Here is a 16,020-nt window from a genome sequence, read left to right as displayed (position 1 = left end):
TGATATAAGCACAGCTGCTTCTTGATACGAGATATCAAGGAAAACATGTCAGTGCCATACTCTTTTCCTAAGTGCTACAGACTTTTAGGTTAGTATCTTGAACTTTAAGTACAAAGTAACTAAAAAAAACCCCAACCAAACAAGAAAACAATTGTATAGTAAGAATATCATTTGTTTCAAAGCCCCAATTTATGTGTCAGGATGTGTTGTGGAGCCAGTGGTTTGTTGCACACCACACTTCAAGTGATGACATGTTTTGACAATGCTGCCATCAATTCTGGTTTTTAAAGCTGAAGAGAGGGTGGGTGTTCACCTCAGCCATCTGCCAATGCAGCGTATGAACACACTGCACACAGCTTCCCTAACTCTTGCACCTCAAATCACCAGGAATCCCATAATTTGAGGCACGCTTTCTCATTGAGGATAATAACGACTGTATCAATCACACTGAAAACAGGGTTTGTCTCTATAGTGACATGCACTAAAATGACAGAGCTTAATTCTGACAGTACAAAGTGGATAAAACTATAAACTCTTTCTAGCTGCAGTCTCTTGAGGATTTTTACCCTCAGAAACATATACTCTGAATTACTGAAGAAAAAAAAATAGGAGCCATTTTATTAAAGGAGCTTTTTTTCTGTTAATCTAAAGTCCCTTTTGGACATCAGGAGAAAGTAGGTTCCTAGAAAACTCTCTATTCTGGAGAAAACTCTCTATTCATGGAGCTATTCTGCTCCATGTTAAAACATCTGTACCTAACTCAAATATCAATTTCTTTAGCTCCAAAGTCCAACCTGTGGGTCTTGTTGTGCCTTTGCCTGCCTGACAAAACATAGCCACTACCACACCAATGCAAATAAAAAACTACAGTGTGATCTAAATATACCATTCCTCCTTAACTGCACCCCTGTGACTGCTCTGACAGTACCTCACTGGAGCTAGCTGACACTTAAAGCTTTTGGCAACAGGTATGCTATCAAACATCTGTTGTGACACCCCTTTTAAGCACCTTCTCCCACACCATATGGCCATCTCCACTGAGTGGTACCGCAAGGCCAAGACCCAGTGCTCATCACTCCTCACCTTCTCTGGGGAAGCCAGACACTGACTGGTAATTTCACACAGACTTCACACTCCATCAGCAGGAAAAACAGGCCACTGCAGTGAAAGGGGACATGCAGAGCATGTCCATGTCACAACATAGTGCCCATGTACCTGGCAGAAAACCCTCCTCATGGAGGTGTAGCATACCCTAAAAGGGAGATGTTACTTCTTCTAGCATTGCTGTTGCTCCTCCTAAGTGACAACTGCTGTGCTCTCTGTGTATTTGGGCTTACTCTTGTGGCTTTGTCAACACAACTATGGCTGCTGCAGATCAGAGAGGAAAAAAAAACAGAGAAGACAAAGCAAAACATTACACAGTAGATCTATTTTCCTGCTGAATTAAAGAGGTTTTCTGGTACAAAAATTTAACTTATGACAGGACAGCAGACTAAGACAGAAGAAGAAATTCTTCCTCAGGCTCAAGTGACAGAACTCCCTAGGATGAGTTGGGTTAATACAGCAGCAGCATTACTACTGACCCATAGATTCCAACAGTAGTCTATATAGACACATGGGGAACCAGGAAATTGAGTTTCCAAGTGAAAACCCTGCAAGAAGTTAGCTCAAGGAAAAATATCTGATATCAGTGATTTCATTTCCCCCAGTTACAAAATGACCACTTAAATCCTCTGTTCACAGTTACCGAGGTCAATTAGAAAGGCTGAAGGCCTGTGCATACAGTACTAAATGTCATTCCTACAGTGGATGCTGGGTAGAAAGGAGAGCTAATAGGAAAGCACTGTCAGTAACAGCAGGAATATACCAGCACCCTAAAAAGATAGGCTTGCAGATAACACCCTTCACTCTACTTTGAACTCAGTGGAAGTCATTATATCTGTTTGAAGCAGAGTCTTGCGGTAGTGACCTTTCAAGATCACTGCTGTCAAAAGTCCAGGGAGCCAAACACTAAATTACCCTTAACAAAAGTTTCCTCAACATTGCCTCTTTTTTTCCCCCCTTCTTGAAAGTTAAAAAGTAAATCAAGCTCTTCTTTAAGGAAGTCAAAAGGTAAATTTCCCATTTGTAGTAGAAAGTGGCAATATGGAGCCAGATGCTTTCACAGCAGAGCTCAGTCATCTCCGATATACTGAAGTGAACTCATCATGAAATGAGGTGATCACACACTGCCCAAGAGCTATTCTACTGCATCCACAGGAGCTAAGCCACTGTGTCACTTCCTCTGGCAGTGCAAGTGTCCAAGCCGCAGATCTTCAGCTGCTTGACTCTCAAACTGCCCTCCCTAACATTTTTTCTCTTTTGGATTTGCACTATGGCAAAACACTCCTTAGATAGCTGTCAGATATAAGTGCAAACTGGGCAGCAAAAGTGCTCCATATGGGGCCACAGACTGCACTCACAAGGCTGTGCTTTACCTGGAACAGCTTGCAGAACACTCATTTCCAGAAATGAAAGTTTTGCCTGTGTAAAAGCATCTGCATTAGAAGCATTTGGTTATGTAGTAAAAGCCGACAAAGATCTTAATATCTGTATGCATTGTCAATACACAGATCAAACTCTGTACTATAAACCTTGCCTCACCTTTCAGGATTTCCCCCCACAACTAACTCTTACCAAGAGTGCAAAGTCTCAAACTGGAGCACTTGGAGACTGAGCCTGTATTTGCACAGTTGTTCTGTGACACAGCCCACCTCGGGGAAGTTTCGGGTGATATGTCACACCATCTGCTGAACAACTGCCTAGGTGTGGTTTCAACCCAGCATCCTTTTAACTCATCCTCAGCAAGCGGCGTTTCGGCCTGTGCTTCCATCTGGTCGATATGTCACTGCTTTGCTTGCCACAGCTAAGTCAGCTATAAGCATAAAGGCAAGTAAATCTCACACATGCATACACAGAGATTTAATTTACAGACCAGTGCCCTCCTGCTATGGAAGGAGAATGACACAGCTCTTCCCTGTATGCTTAAGTAACATATGCAACGGGGTTCTTGTTATGTTTGTTGAAAGAAAACAGAAAAGGAAGGACCATCTCTCCTGACAGCCTTTGCTGTACAAGCCAGACCAAGCAGGTCTGCACATACCCTTACTCAGATTGTCACAGAAGTCAAAGCTTCTCCAGGTGATGAACTCTTGAGGTGCTTTTTAGCACCAAATTTGTAGCCCCAGTACTTTGTAGCACCAGCATATTTTGTCAGCTAGAACTAGCTTCTTCATGGCAGACAGGCAGACAACTTACACCACTGCAAGCCATTGAACAATCTGGCCAAAAACTGCACATACAAATATTTCCAACCTACTCTCTGATTGCTGTGTTGCCCAAGAACAATGTTGACTGGGTAATTTTGAGGAAGGACTACAAGGGAAAAGAGGAGCTATAATAAAAGAAAACAAATAAATAAATAAATGAACCAAGCAGTACCCACATCAGCAGCCACAACCACAAAATAAATTAATCATGAGAGGACAGGTTCTGCTCCTACTGAATTCACTGTCCAGCTTCCCGTTTATTTCGATTGGCCTGATCAACACGTGCATCCCTCCAGCTTCTGTCCCGCCAGAGAGGGAAGCTGGCAGACAATCCATCAACACAAGCTACAAAGAACCAGCACTAGTGCTGGGAAAATTCAGCTGCCATTCAAAATAAAAGTCAAAGCTAGGAAATGACAGGAAAAGCCTTCCAGCAACTTCAGCTGCAACTGGAGGTATAGCAATAGCTTTAATTTAAAAGCAATCCAAAAGCTACTGTGTGTACTCTCTGTGTAATATTTAACTAACTGAATGTTCCTGTAGCAACTCGAAATTCTCATTTCTCTTTCTAATTACGCAAAGGCAGGACTACCCAAACACTGTTAATCATATTCCTCATGTTTAAGGTCAGAGTTGGATGGAAAACAGAACTCGTTTCCTTAAATTACTTGCATGTAATCCCACACACAATCTACAGAATGATTTAAGCCCCAAAATCTTAAAGACTGGTTATCCTTCGCTGTGATCAGGAGAGAAAGTGACAACCAACAGTCAGTTCTTTTCAGTCTAACTAATTTTGCTGGACACACTGTAAATTCCCCTCTCTGCAGAGATCAGAGATGTGCAACGTTGCAACAAGCAGGTGTCATCAGAGGTCTCTCCTGTTGATTTACTATATTTTGTACCAGGTGAAATCTACTTACCAGATCTTTTTTTCATTTTAGGACTTTGATTTAAGTTTTACACTTGATGCTGCTGTTTTCCACACAGAGGAAGCTTTGATGAATGTCTCGGGATGTTCAAATATAAAGCAAATCCACAGGTATGTCTAGGATTTGTTACTTTGGATCTTGAGAAATCTGAAACCCGTATGTATCACGTTTCCTCCTGTGTAAATAAACTGCCTCATTTCTTTGCTCCACATTTGGTTTCTCCATAAATCAGATTTGGATGAGCTTTGCAAACAGGAAAAAAAAAAAAAGGCTCTTCTGTTTTGCACTTCCAGAAGGCAAACTTAGCTTTTTTTTATATATATATATATATATACACACACCTCCCACACAGATATACACACACAGATTTGAGATATAATATAATGCTAATACTGCAGTGATACTGCTAAAATATTGAGCTGACCAGAGACCTGAAAGCAAAACGTGCTCAAAAAAATCCCACAAAACCTGAAAGTCCATTATTTCCCTTGACCTCTTGTACCTTCTTAAGATTAATATTATGCTTTTGAAAGACTAATAAGTTTAAATGCCTTCCAGCAGTCCTACCCACATTTAATTGCATACCAACTACATTTTGATGTCTGGAACAAGCATATTTCCCACCTACTTATCTGATGTTAAATCACAGAAGGAAAAAAAGGGTGTGGGGGAGAAGACACTACAGGATACATTAAGAGGCTAGCTACTGTATTTCCTAGCTTTAAGACTCAAATCTGCTACCCCTAAGTGACTCCTCACAGAACACAGGCTCTTGAAAGCCTCAATTGGTGGAAAAATAACAAAACCTTCCAAAATGAATTTATCTTAATGCTTTACTATCTGTGCAAGCAGTAATGAATGTCATTTTTTGTCTCAGAAGCTCTAGTGACATCATTATTGCTCCTACACTCTGGTGGTGTTTCTTTGGTTTGATTTTTTTGGGTCCCCTCTGATTCCTTCACCATTATATTCCCATCCAGCAGACAGGCAGCTATAACCAATTAGTGACCACAAGATATGAACTATCAGTGCACTGACACTGAATGAGATGAGAATCTATAATCCAAGCAAGCAAAGCAACAACCAGCTTCCATGTCATCTTATTTCAAAAGAGAGCTGTCTGTGTGTACAAAACCCAGTAAATATATATTCACCTTCCATAAAAAACCCAAACAAAACAAATTCCAAAAGCTATCAAAGGTAAAAGCAAAGATCTAACAGAAAGTGGAAAGGTTAGCAGTGATTATGTCTGCAATACTTTACTCATAAGTGCATCTGGAAGTAATCTATACAATACTTACAGAACAATTGCTGATCCAGCACAGCAAATTAGCAAGCAGCAGGGTCAGAGGCTGAACATTTACAGCCACCCCAAAGAAAAACCCCAAAGCTGAGGCATCCCAGGTAACTCAGTTAAATGCATGGTGTTACTACTTCTGTGCAATGAAGAGCACGAGCAGGCCAGCGACATTCACGTAAAAGGAAATGTTTTAAATGTCTTTCAATTAAAAAGACAGAACAGTCTAACAGTCATATAGAAGTGCTTGTTAACTGCATTCAGGAACTCTTGAAAGAGTCTTAAAGGACTGAGAGCCTTGCTAACATTTTTCAACTTTGGACAACCTGATCACAACCTTTGAACAATCTGACTCACCTAAAAACTTCTCTGCTGTGATGCAATAGGAGTGGCATGAAACCTGTACAATTACAGAGCAATCCAATAGCCTGGGACTCCAACTGCCAAATGTCTTTAATGTTCAAAAGCTAACAGAGACCATCAAGTTGATTTCCTAAATCTATGTCTTGACTGTTGCCAGAGGATTTTGCACGTTAGACTGTAAGATAATGCATTGTAGAGACCATGTGGAGCTCTAGTGAAGGGGCATTTAGATGGTAATTGATGCTCACCTAAGCTGGAGGTCATTCAGTGAATGGCAAACTCACTGTTTTACAAATCACTTCCAATTCTTTGCGTTGGAGAAAAGGGAACGTTAAAGAAGGAGTTTAAGCCTCAGGCATTTAGAAAGGTGATATAATCCTTTCAGAGGTAACTTGTTTACAGTCAGTAGTGTTTCCACAAGAAGACTTATAGTAAAGCAAGAGACAATCAAGCTTGCAGAATGATGGAATAGTGCTCACAGCATACTGTTGCTTCCTCTTGTTCTCCATGCTTTAAATTCAATGCAGAATTTTATAGTCCCTTTGCACAAAGAGACAACTATATATCTCCACATAATTCTGAAGCAGTCTTTGTCCTATTTGTTGTGGCTGTGTCTCTCATGACAATCAGATACACAGATGACCTTCAGCGAGATGAAGCTAGCACACCCTCTTCCCAGCAGACAAACTCTTAACCACTAGCTCTCAATGCAGCATAGCTCAGGAGCACATTTAGTCACAGGACTTGGGGCATAGAGGAGTGGGGACAAGAGAAGGCCAACCCTCAGATCCTCTACAAGGCACAGAAGAGAACAGACGGGCCAGACTTGTTTCTATTTTGCAGTCCCTCCACCTCAACAAGATGCTGCTAATGGGACATGTTGGATTATAAACTGAAGGAAAAATCCTCCTTCTTCCTCACTCTGCTTGAAAAAAAACCGCATAAGCTGCATTTTAAGGACTATGCAAGGCAAAAAAATCATTAATTATATCTGGAGATGAGAGAGAATCCAGTCCACATTATGGCACACTATGTAAAATTTCACTGTGAGAAAACATAGTTTAGGAACCTGGACCTCTGCCCTTCTAAAAGTCTCAAGTAGTATTCAGGGGCAATCTTATTAGACAATGCTGCAGTACTTCCACTGTTAGGCATTCACAAGCATAGCACATTCAGCTCCTGAAGTTCATGGTATTAGACAAATAAATTAGAAACACTTCTCTCTCTGCAGAAGCACCTGCAGCATAGTCTGAGAAATGCAGCAGAAGGCAATGATAGAGCACGAAAAGGGTATTGACAGCGGGAAGGAAATCTCTAGTCTATCAAAGAATGCCCCAGAAGAAACCAAGTTGCTCTGGTCATCATTCACAGGCCGTAGTGACATCACTGACTCTGAGCTTCCTACAACAACAGCATCACAGCTTCACTCTGCGAAGCTTCTGCCCAACCCTATCACAGCAGCAGACAAGGCTTCGGGGGGGGGGACACACTTCTATGAGCCTTTTTAACAGTTTCATTTCATGAGAAAATTAAAATATACCTGTATTGGTATGTAATACTCAAATTTAGACCTCAATGTCACTTCTAAATCCTACCTCATTACCCATTCTAAACTATATTAAGCAAATCTACACAGTTCTGAAGTACATAGCACAGCTTTCTGACTGTCACGCAGTCCTTTTCAGCTGTGCTCCAGCTGCTGGACTAAATAACATTCAAAGCCTCTGAGCCTATCAGTTTAGCACCACAGTCCTCAAATATCTGCTATATAGACCTCAGTCAGGTGCTACACAGGGAGATATAGAGTCTACTATCTAAATAAGAACTCACTTTAATTGTGCTGACTGAAAACACCCAGGCACAGAGTCCTGACATTTCAATTCAGGTACTTAACACCGGGTACCAAAATCTCTTAAGTGTTTTATTCTGTTCCCTATAAATATCTGAAAACTTAAAAAAGCAAAAGAAGTAACCAATAATCTCCAAACACAGTTGACAAGTTTTTCACATTCTCCCCACCGTAATGTACCACTGGGTTTGCATGGGGGGTTGCTTCAGAAAGCAACCAGAAACATTATATCCATAGCTACCTTTATATTATTGAAGGCAAGGGACAAGGTCCTCACAAGGGTTTACTTCAGTGTCCTCGCCAGGGTTTAATAAGTAGCTTCTAAGAGGCATCATGTTCTACATAGATTAGCTTTACATTAGTTGGACTCTTAAATACATACCCCATTGAAGCAAACAGATGGAGAAATTACTAGTACATCTTCAAGAAGAATTCAAAAGCCCCATTTCACCTACTCAACTTTAAAAACCTTGTTTCTGAGTTCCCTAAGCAGGATACCAGAATTTAAACTGGTATTGCCAAATAAATCTGCTCAGCCTTCAATACTTTGAGCAATACTAAACCAATCTGAAATGCTGATCATGTGTCTGTAATGATGAGAAGGATCCTGACGTGGCACTACTGCACACTCCATAGGTATTGTCCTGTATAACCAATTCTTACACTTGCAGCAGCCATCTCTTTAGAAGCAGCAGACTTCTTGACACCCAGCTGAAGTCTCTGGTCTGACAAGGCCGTGGGTCACCTGAGAACTCTGAACAAACATCCCAAATTTTCAACTCAAATCAAACATTACCAAAGGAAGGGGTGAAAAAAAAACCCAAAACCCAATCAACTGCTGGAAAATGGAGATTATAACACAGCCATCCTAGAATATAAATAGCAATACCTGGGTAACATCTTCCCCAGGGTTAAATTCTAAGGTACGTTTATGTATCACCTTACTGTGCACTCCTACTAAGTAGTAGCTCCTCATCTCATACAAGAGGACATCAAACACTACAACAAATAAAAGTTCATAGAATCATAGAATGGTAGGGGTTGGAAGGGACCTTTAGAGATCATCCAGTCCAACTTCCCCTGCAGAAGCAGGGTCACCTAGATCAGGTCACACAGGAACATGTCCAGGCGGGTCTTGAAGCCCTCCAAGGAAGGAGCCTCCACACCCTCCCTGAGCAGCCTGTGCCAGGGCTCCCTCACTGAAAGAGTTTTTTCTTATGTTTAAATGGAACTTTTTGTGTTCCAGCTTCATCCCATCACCCCTTGTCCTGTTGCTGGCTGCTGTAGAAAAAAGTGCTGCCCCAACCTCCTGACACCCATCCTTTAGATATTTATAAATGAGATCCCCCCTCAGTCTCCTCTTCTCCAGACTAAACAGCCCCAGTTCCTGCAGCCTTTCCTCATATGAAAGATGCTCCAGTCCCCTGATCATCTTGGTGTCCCTGTGCTGGCCTCTCTCCAGCAGTTCCCTGTCCCTCTTGAGCTGAGGAGCCCAGAACTGGACACAGGACTCCAGATGAGGCCTCACCAGGGCAGAGTAGAGGGGGAGCAGAACCTCCCTTGACCTGCTGCCCACACTCTTCTTGATGCCCCCAGGCTGCCATTGGCTTCTTGGCCACGAGGGCACATTGCTGGTTCATGTTGAGCTTATTATCAACCAGCACTGCCAGGTGTCTCTCTGCAGAGCTGCTCTTCAGCAGGTCACCCCCAGCCTGTCCTGGTGCATGGGGCTGTTCCTTCCCAGCTGCAGGACTCTGCACTTGTCCTTGTTGAACCTCATGAGGTTCCTCTCTACCCATTAACCTGTTAAAATCTCCACGTCCATTCCCTGTTTCTACTCAAAGCAATAATGCACCTCAAAACACAGACACACAGTCAAATATCAATTTCTGGCAGGAATACCATGAGTACAGCTTTACCTGTTACTAGTTTTTAACACACTGAAGAAGTTTTTAAAGATTAGAGCAAAACACAACTTAAAAATAAAAATACTGTAAAGAGTTTAAACATGCTGTTAAAGTGCTAGCTGTAAAAAGTCACTCCACTGTTAAAAGTGTACATCCTGTACAGCTCCAGATCTTAAAACAAATAATGTGCACCTCACCATGGCCACTTGAGTCTCAGTGCCAGAACAGAGCAGAAAAGAACAGTGTTAGTTACAATTCAGCTGCTGTGCCAAAATGATTTTTATGCAGCTTTGTAATCACATTATAGAGAAATATGTACTGTTTATAATTTATCAGAAAAGAGGCCTTTGTTTAACACACATATAATATTTACTAAACAGGTGAGGCCAGGACCTTTGATGCCAAAGGCACAGGGAGGAACCTGTGCCCAAGAGATATGCTTCACTGGCATGCTCAGCCCTGCCAACCCAGGAAAGCTGTGGAAAGTTAACTGAGATATCAGTTGAAGCCGAAGGAGTTAAGGCTTTAAAGGCAAAGGGGCTAAGGCATTAAAGGAAAACTGGCTTAGATTTTAAAAGCAAAGGGGCTAAGGTTTTAACTCCAAAGCAGTTAAGATGGTAAACTGGCAGACTAAGAAAGATGTTACTGAAATCTGCAACAGGAAGGCACTGTCCAAACCAGTTTTATAGTGAAAAAGCTGACATTAGTTTCTTGCAGCACTGGGTGCACAGGGGGATCTTTCCTCCTAATGCATGTACATCAAAAAAAGGAAAGAACACTTCTTATACACTTTACAGAAAAAAGAAGCCCCCATCTCCCCATTACACATGCAATATGAGGTGATGTGCAACGTGATTTGGATGGAGAGTCATATATGTTTAGCCTGTACTCCTTTTAGCTTATTATCATTTTGAAAGGTGTCAACCGTGATGTCAATTTCACGTTTACTGAAACACTGTGATGTCAATTTCACATTTACTGAAACAAGTATCTTGTTTGGGCACCGTGGCCTTGCTGAAACTGATCTGAAGTTGTTTGACTGCTTGGTCCCATGGTCTGTTACCAAAAACGTGACTGTCTCGCAGCCGCAAGGCTCCCTTAAGGCTCCCTCCCTTGGCCGCTTCTCAGGCTGATTTTGAAGGCCTCCTGCCTGCAGATGCCTGCACAACAAAGAAGCGGGCACTAGCACTTTAAAATATTTTTAACGTTATGTGTTTCTATGTAATTTCTAAAATATTTTCCTATTTTTAACCTCTCGCTTGCAACTCTCTCACCATACAAGCTCAAAATCCAACTCGTGCTTGTATGAAATATTAAATGAGGACACGGATGAACGAGGAGAGGGTCTCTGAGTGTGGTATGAAAGAGAGCAGCCCGAGCACAGAACACAGAGAGGCGATGCCGTTTCGCACCGGAGCGTTTGCAAGCCGCGCACGCCGGGGAAGGAGGAAGAGGGGGTTGGGGGGAGGAGTGTGCTGCGGCTGCCCCGCCCCGTTGCTCCCCACGTTCGCCCCCACCCCGGGTGACGCCGGCCGGGAGCGGGAGGTACCGTACCGGCGGGCAGGAGGCAGTCCAGCGGCGTGAACGCGCGCTCCATGGCCCCGCGCCGCCCTGCTCCCCACAAACAGCACGGAGGGGGTGGGGAGAGGGGAGAGTGTGCAGGCGGAGAGCAGCGCTGCTCCCCTTTCCCCGAGGAACGCTTTCCGCCGCGCCCGCCCTTCGCCCTCGGCCCCGGGCCCCTGCGGCCGCGCGTTGTCCCGCACTGCGCCGGTACCCGGCTCGGCGCGGCGGGGGCGAGGGCGAGCCGAGGCAGTCGCTCACCGCCGGGATCCGTTGCTCGGCGGTGGATTCAGCAGCGGGAAGGCGGGGCAGGACGCAGCGGCGGTTCAGGCCTGTGCCGGGGCGGGGGCGGGCGGCCACGGGGACCCGGCAGCGCCCGGGCGGGCCCCGAGGGAAGGATGGAGGAAGTTGCGTCCGTTCCCCGTAAAGGGGTTTCACCTGCCCGCAGCCCAGCGGCTGCCGCCGGCCCCCGGGGGCGTTCCTGACACCTGAGCAGCGCCGACCTCCTCAGGGCCTCGTTGCGGGAGGCGGTGCAGAGCGGCTACAAGGCGAGGAAACGCCTTTGTAACACAGCGGCTGCTGTTTATGCTTTTTATGACACATTATCTAGCGTGCAGAGGGGTTACTTGGGGCAAGGAGTGATAGACACCGTCATTAAAAAGGAAACGAAATCCGCGAGTCACTGTCTGCGCTGGAAGTGTTCTGCTTGGAGTTCCTGTAATGAACAGTTCACTCAAAAAGTCGTCAATTGCTCTCACACCATCGAAACTGACAAAGATAAAGTCGCAGCCGTGAACTGCAGCTGCAATCCATCAGCCAGAGCTCGGCCCCTTCCATGCTGCCTGTGTGCTGCTGCCAGCCTCCAGCTCTGCTGCACTCAGAGTCACTGAAGTTGGAAAGACCTTTAAGCTCATCGAGTCCAACCCCAGCACTGCCACAGCCACCACTAAGCCATGGCCCTCAGCCCCATAGCTCCAAGGCTTTGGGATCCCTCCAGGGATGGGGACTCCATCACCTCCCTGGGCAGCCTGGCACAGGGCTGGACAAGCCTTTGGGGGAAGAATGTTTTCCTGTCTACAGGAGGACAATTCTTCTTGTCCTGTCCCTTGTTGCTTAGGGGATGACAGGTCCAGGGGCTGTCGGCCCAGCTTTGGCATCGCTGCAGGGGCTGGCGTCACCTGCTGCCCCTGCACAAGGCCCGAGCAGTGGAACTGCCCACGCACTGTGTCACTTGTCCTCCCGTGGTGGCAGAACACCACAGCATTGGGTAGTTGTAGCTCAAGTCTCAACTAACACTATTTGAATATCATTACAAATTGTCTAATATAGTTTCCCAGTTAACTGTAAGTTATTAGAAATTAATCCTCTTTAGGCACAAAATGCATAAGATCTGTTAAATTAAAATTCGTGCTGGGAGCACGGGGGCCAAATTTTGAGCCCCAACACGTGGCTCCCTTATTTCCCCCTTCTGGCCCCAGCCTTTGATGCTGCAGGTACACCGAATCACAGAGTCACTACAGGTGGAAAAGACCTTTAAGATCAACCAACTTAACACTGCCAGGCCCAGCACTAAACTAAACGGAGCTCACCCCGAGCTTGGCCTGGCCTGGCCTGGCAGGGATGCGGCGGCTGAGGGGGCACGCGGGGCTGAGGGAGCCGGCGGGGACGCGGTGGCTGAGGGGGGACGCGGGGCTGAGGGGGACGCGGGGCTGAGGGGGGACGCGGGGCTGAGGGGGGACGCGGCGGCTGAGGGGGGACGCGGCGGCTGAGGGGGACGCGGCGGCTGAGGGGGACGCGGGGGCTGAGGGGGGACGCGGCGGCTGAGGGGGGACGCGGCGGCTGAGGGGGACGCGGCGGCTGAGGGGGACGCGGCGGCTGAGGGAGCCGGCGGGGACGCGGCCCCGCAGCAGGGGGCAGCAGAGGCGCACGGCCTGTGGCCGCGGTTCCTGACGGAGCGGCTTCTCGCGGCCCCGGTGCCCCCTGAGCTCTGCCCAGCCTCGGCCCTGCTCAGCGCCGCCCCCCGCAGTCTGGTAGCCGAGAAGGCTCTGCCGGTGTGGGGCGTGCCGTTCCGTGCCTTAAGGCAGCCTGGTGTGGAGCGGTGCGGGAGGACGAGGTCTCGTTTTAGTAGCCGTTTGGAAAAACACGGCATGATGAACACTTAAAAGGGAGGGAAATAGAACCAAACACATCAGCCCACAGTGTTATCCCGAGAGTCACGCTCAGATCAACACAATTTAAGGGACGTCAGCCACCAAGCCTTTGCTGTGGGCGTTTTGGAGACGCTGGCGCTGGCACCCGTAAGAGATTGCAGTCTGCAAAGCAACTTCAGCCCGTGAAGATGGGCAGGGACTCAGGGGCAGTGGAGCTGTCCCTGTCTGGACAGCGAGAGGAGTGAGCGGTTACTGGGAAACACGGGAAAGGTGGCAGGGACAATCACAACCTTACTGTATTTACACTAGGGAATAGGAAATGTTCCGTATCACTTCTGTGTCATTTGAAAGTTTTCTTCCCTCTCCACCAAGAACTTGAAAAACTGTTACAACTTTGGTATCGTCTCAGCATCCTTCTTTATGCAGGTTAAGGTCAACCAGCATTAGGAAGAACCAGCTTCCTCCTCTCCTCCTTTTGATTTTACCAGACATTTTCCTACTGCTGGATAAAATTACCCCTTGATCCTTTTCATCACTATTTTTTTCCCTGAAAATGCAACAATTTCCATCTCCTTCGCTCTTTTCGTATCTGCCAAGATGCTTTTTCCACCTCTGTCAGCCCTGGGCTTCCAGGCAATCCTTTACCAGCCACCGCTGCAAAATAATAATGGTACTTCTCTCTGCTAATCATAGCAATGCATGATTCATCACAACAGCAGCATTACAAAGAGAAATCAGTCTTGAGAGAACGGGCTGGCACTGGTATCCTTGAAATGCTTTCAGGGGTCTGCAAGGTAAGGCAAACTGCCGGCCCACTCCACAACTTGGCAAGGGGCAAACAAGTGAGATGCACTTTCTCTGCCTGAACTCTGGCTTTCTTTCACTGCCCTTGCTTTCAAGTACAAACCTCTCATCCGCAGTATAAAGCTCTTTTTAAGAGTCAACTCCACAGGAACAGCTTCAGTCGAAATGCACTGATCTCAAAGGCAGGACCTGACAACTATTTAATATTGTTTAGCAGAGCCTAAAAAAGGCATCTAGTAGAGGAAGTTTCAGAGAGGCGAAAGTGAATAACTCCACCCAGCCTGGCAAGTTCCCTTATGGAGAGTCCCTTAAGGACAACAAGCAGTCAGGAGGCTAACTTACTTTTTTGGAAAATAAGCATTTTCACCTACCTTCTGCACTTTACCTCTGTGCTAGAACATCCGCTGAATTTCCCCGTGAAGGGCTGCCACTTAATGAAGTAGCGACAGCTTTTTCTTGCCACACGTGACAAATCCCTCAGTAAATATTACACCTGTTTTTTCCAGGTAGCATTCAAGATTCAGCCATATTTCCTTCCTCTAGCTGGACCTCAAATCAAACCAAACCAAAGACTTCTTCCCCTGTTCTTTTCCTCTAGTTGTATATCACTACATTACAAGGTTTGCAGAAGAACATACAAAAGAGGCTATTCAGGAAAGACATCCCAGGAGCATTGATCCTGTGCTTTGATTACTGCTGTCTCCTCTGATTAGCTAAAAGGAGGGCAGGTGGCCTCAACCCTAAGTGGGAGAATAAACAAGCTGGCAGATATAGTTCCTGAGTGACAGATGAGGCTGTCTGACAGGGGAAGTTTCTGAAAGATTGGCAGGAAAGGTTGAGGGAGTGTTCAGGCCTTTTAAACCTCCCCTGCTATCTGGCCAGGCAGATATATTCTCTGTTCATCTGATATATTCTGTTAATTTAGTACAAACTTAATGACTGGACTATGTATGGAGAAACTGCAATTTATATATATAGTTGTTTCTATGTATATGTTAAAATTATTCCTATCAGACTCCAGAGAGCTTCTGCTTCTTTAGGAAAAGTGTTCAGAGAAGCAGCTTCCATAAAGCACATTTATGACATGTCTAGCGCTGCACTTCAGCATGACTGAAACTGATGAGATGGGAAGAGTTGAAGGGTGATTAGGAGGGCAGCAGCTTGTATTTACCCAGAACATCTCCTGGGACTTTGCAAGGAAAGAAGAGGGATCTCAGCATGAACTGCAGGGGCATTTCAGTGGGATTTATACAACGGGGTTAAAGCCTGTTAAAGCATGGTTCGCTTATCTTATGTAGGACCATGGGTCTCTTGTCTATCCTGGTACAGATGTACACCACAAGTTAATTAGTTGCTATTAGTATTTTTCCCCTTCTTTGAAACAACCCAATCTAGTTGAGACTGAAGGGTCTAGAGGTGTTTAAGGGCTTTGTCCAGCAAAACGATAGGACCTGTCTCTTAGCTCCCACAGCGTAACTCCCTTCTGCCAGACCAAGGTCAAATTGGTCTGGTAATGCCAGACATCATCATTTAATGCTTTATTTTTTGCCCCTTCCCTTCTGCCATCTTTCACCAGAATAGGAATCGTATCTCTGTGCTTAACTGAGAAGTACTTTGGGTACTGTTCAAAAACTAGGGCAGATTTCAGTAACTGGGGACGTGTATCTGAAGCCTTGGAGAACCAAATCTACCCATCTCTCTTGTTGATGTTTGAAACAAGCTGTTTGTAAAAGTAGGGGCCATTTGTTCCTCCTGCTATTCCATTTTTTTCCTTTTAAACCAGACAGTCTGTACAAGGCTGGCAGCCAGGATTCATGCAACATGTAAATGTTAAGAATATTTTCTCCTCT

General features: G+C 45.5%; 1 protein-coding gene across 3 annotated transcripts in view; it reads right to left on the bottom strand.

Annotated features, from left to right (window-relative positions):
* Nucleotides 1–16,020, bottom strand: part of TPK1 (thiamin pyrophosphokinase 1) — a 385,084-nt gene that overhangs the window by 255,068 nt on the left and 113,996 nt on the right. The window contains exon 1 of one of the 3 annotated variants that reach the window (XM_061996852.1): nucleotides 11,211–11,345. The exons of the other annotated variants lie outside the window; for them this stretch is intronic. Within the exon in view, the coding sequence (XP_061852836.1) occupies nucleotides 11,211–11,253 (43 nt within the window). The 5' untranslated portion in view covers nucleotides 11,254–11,345. Of the gene's footprint in view, nucleotides 1–11,210; nucleotides 11,346–16,020 lie in introns of those variants that run through there. 3 annotated transcript variants of the gene reach the window in all.

The sequence above is a fragment of the Colius striatus genome, chromosome 5 (assembly GCF_028858725.1).
Source record: "Colius striatus isolate bColStr4 chromosome 5, bColStr4.1.hap1, whole genome shotgun sequence".
Classification (NCBI taxonomy): domain Eukaryota; kingdom Metazoa; phylum Chordata; class Aves; order Coliiformes; family Coliidae; genus Colius; species Colius striatus.
The sequence above is the reverse complement of the archived record's forward strand: the minus strand, read 5'-3'. Positions and strand labels throughout refer to the sequence as shown.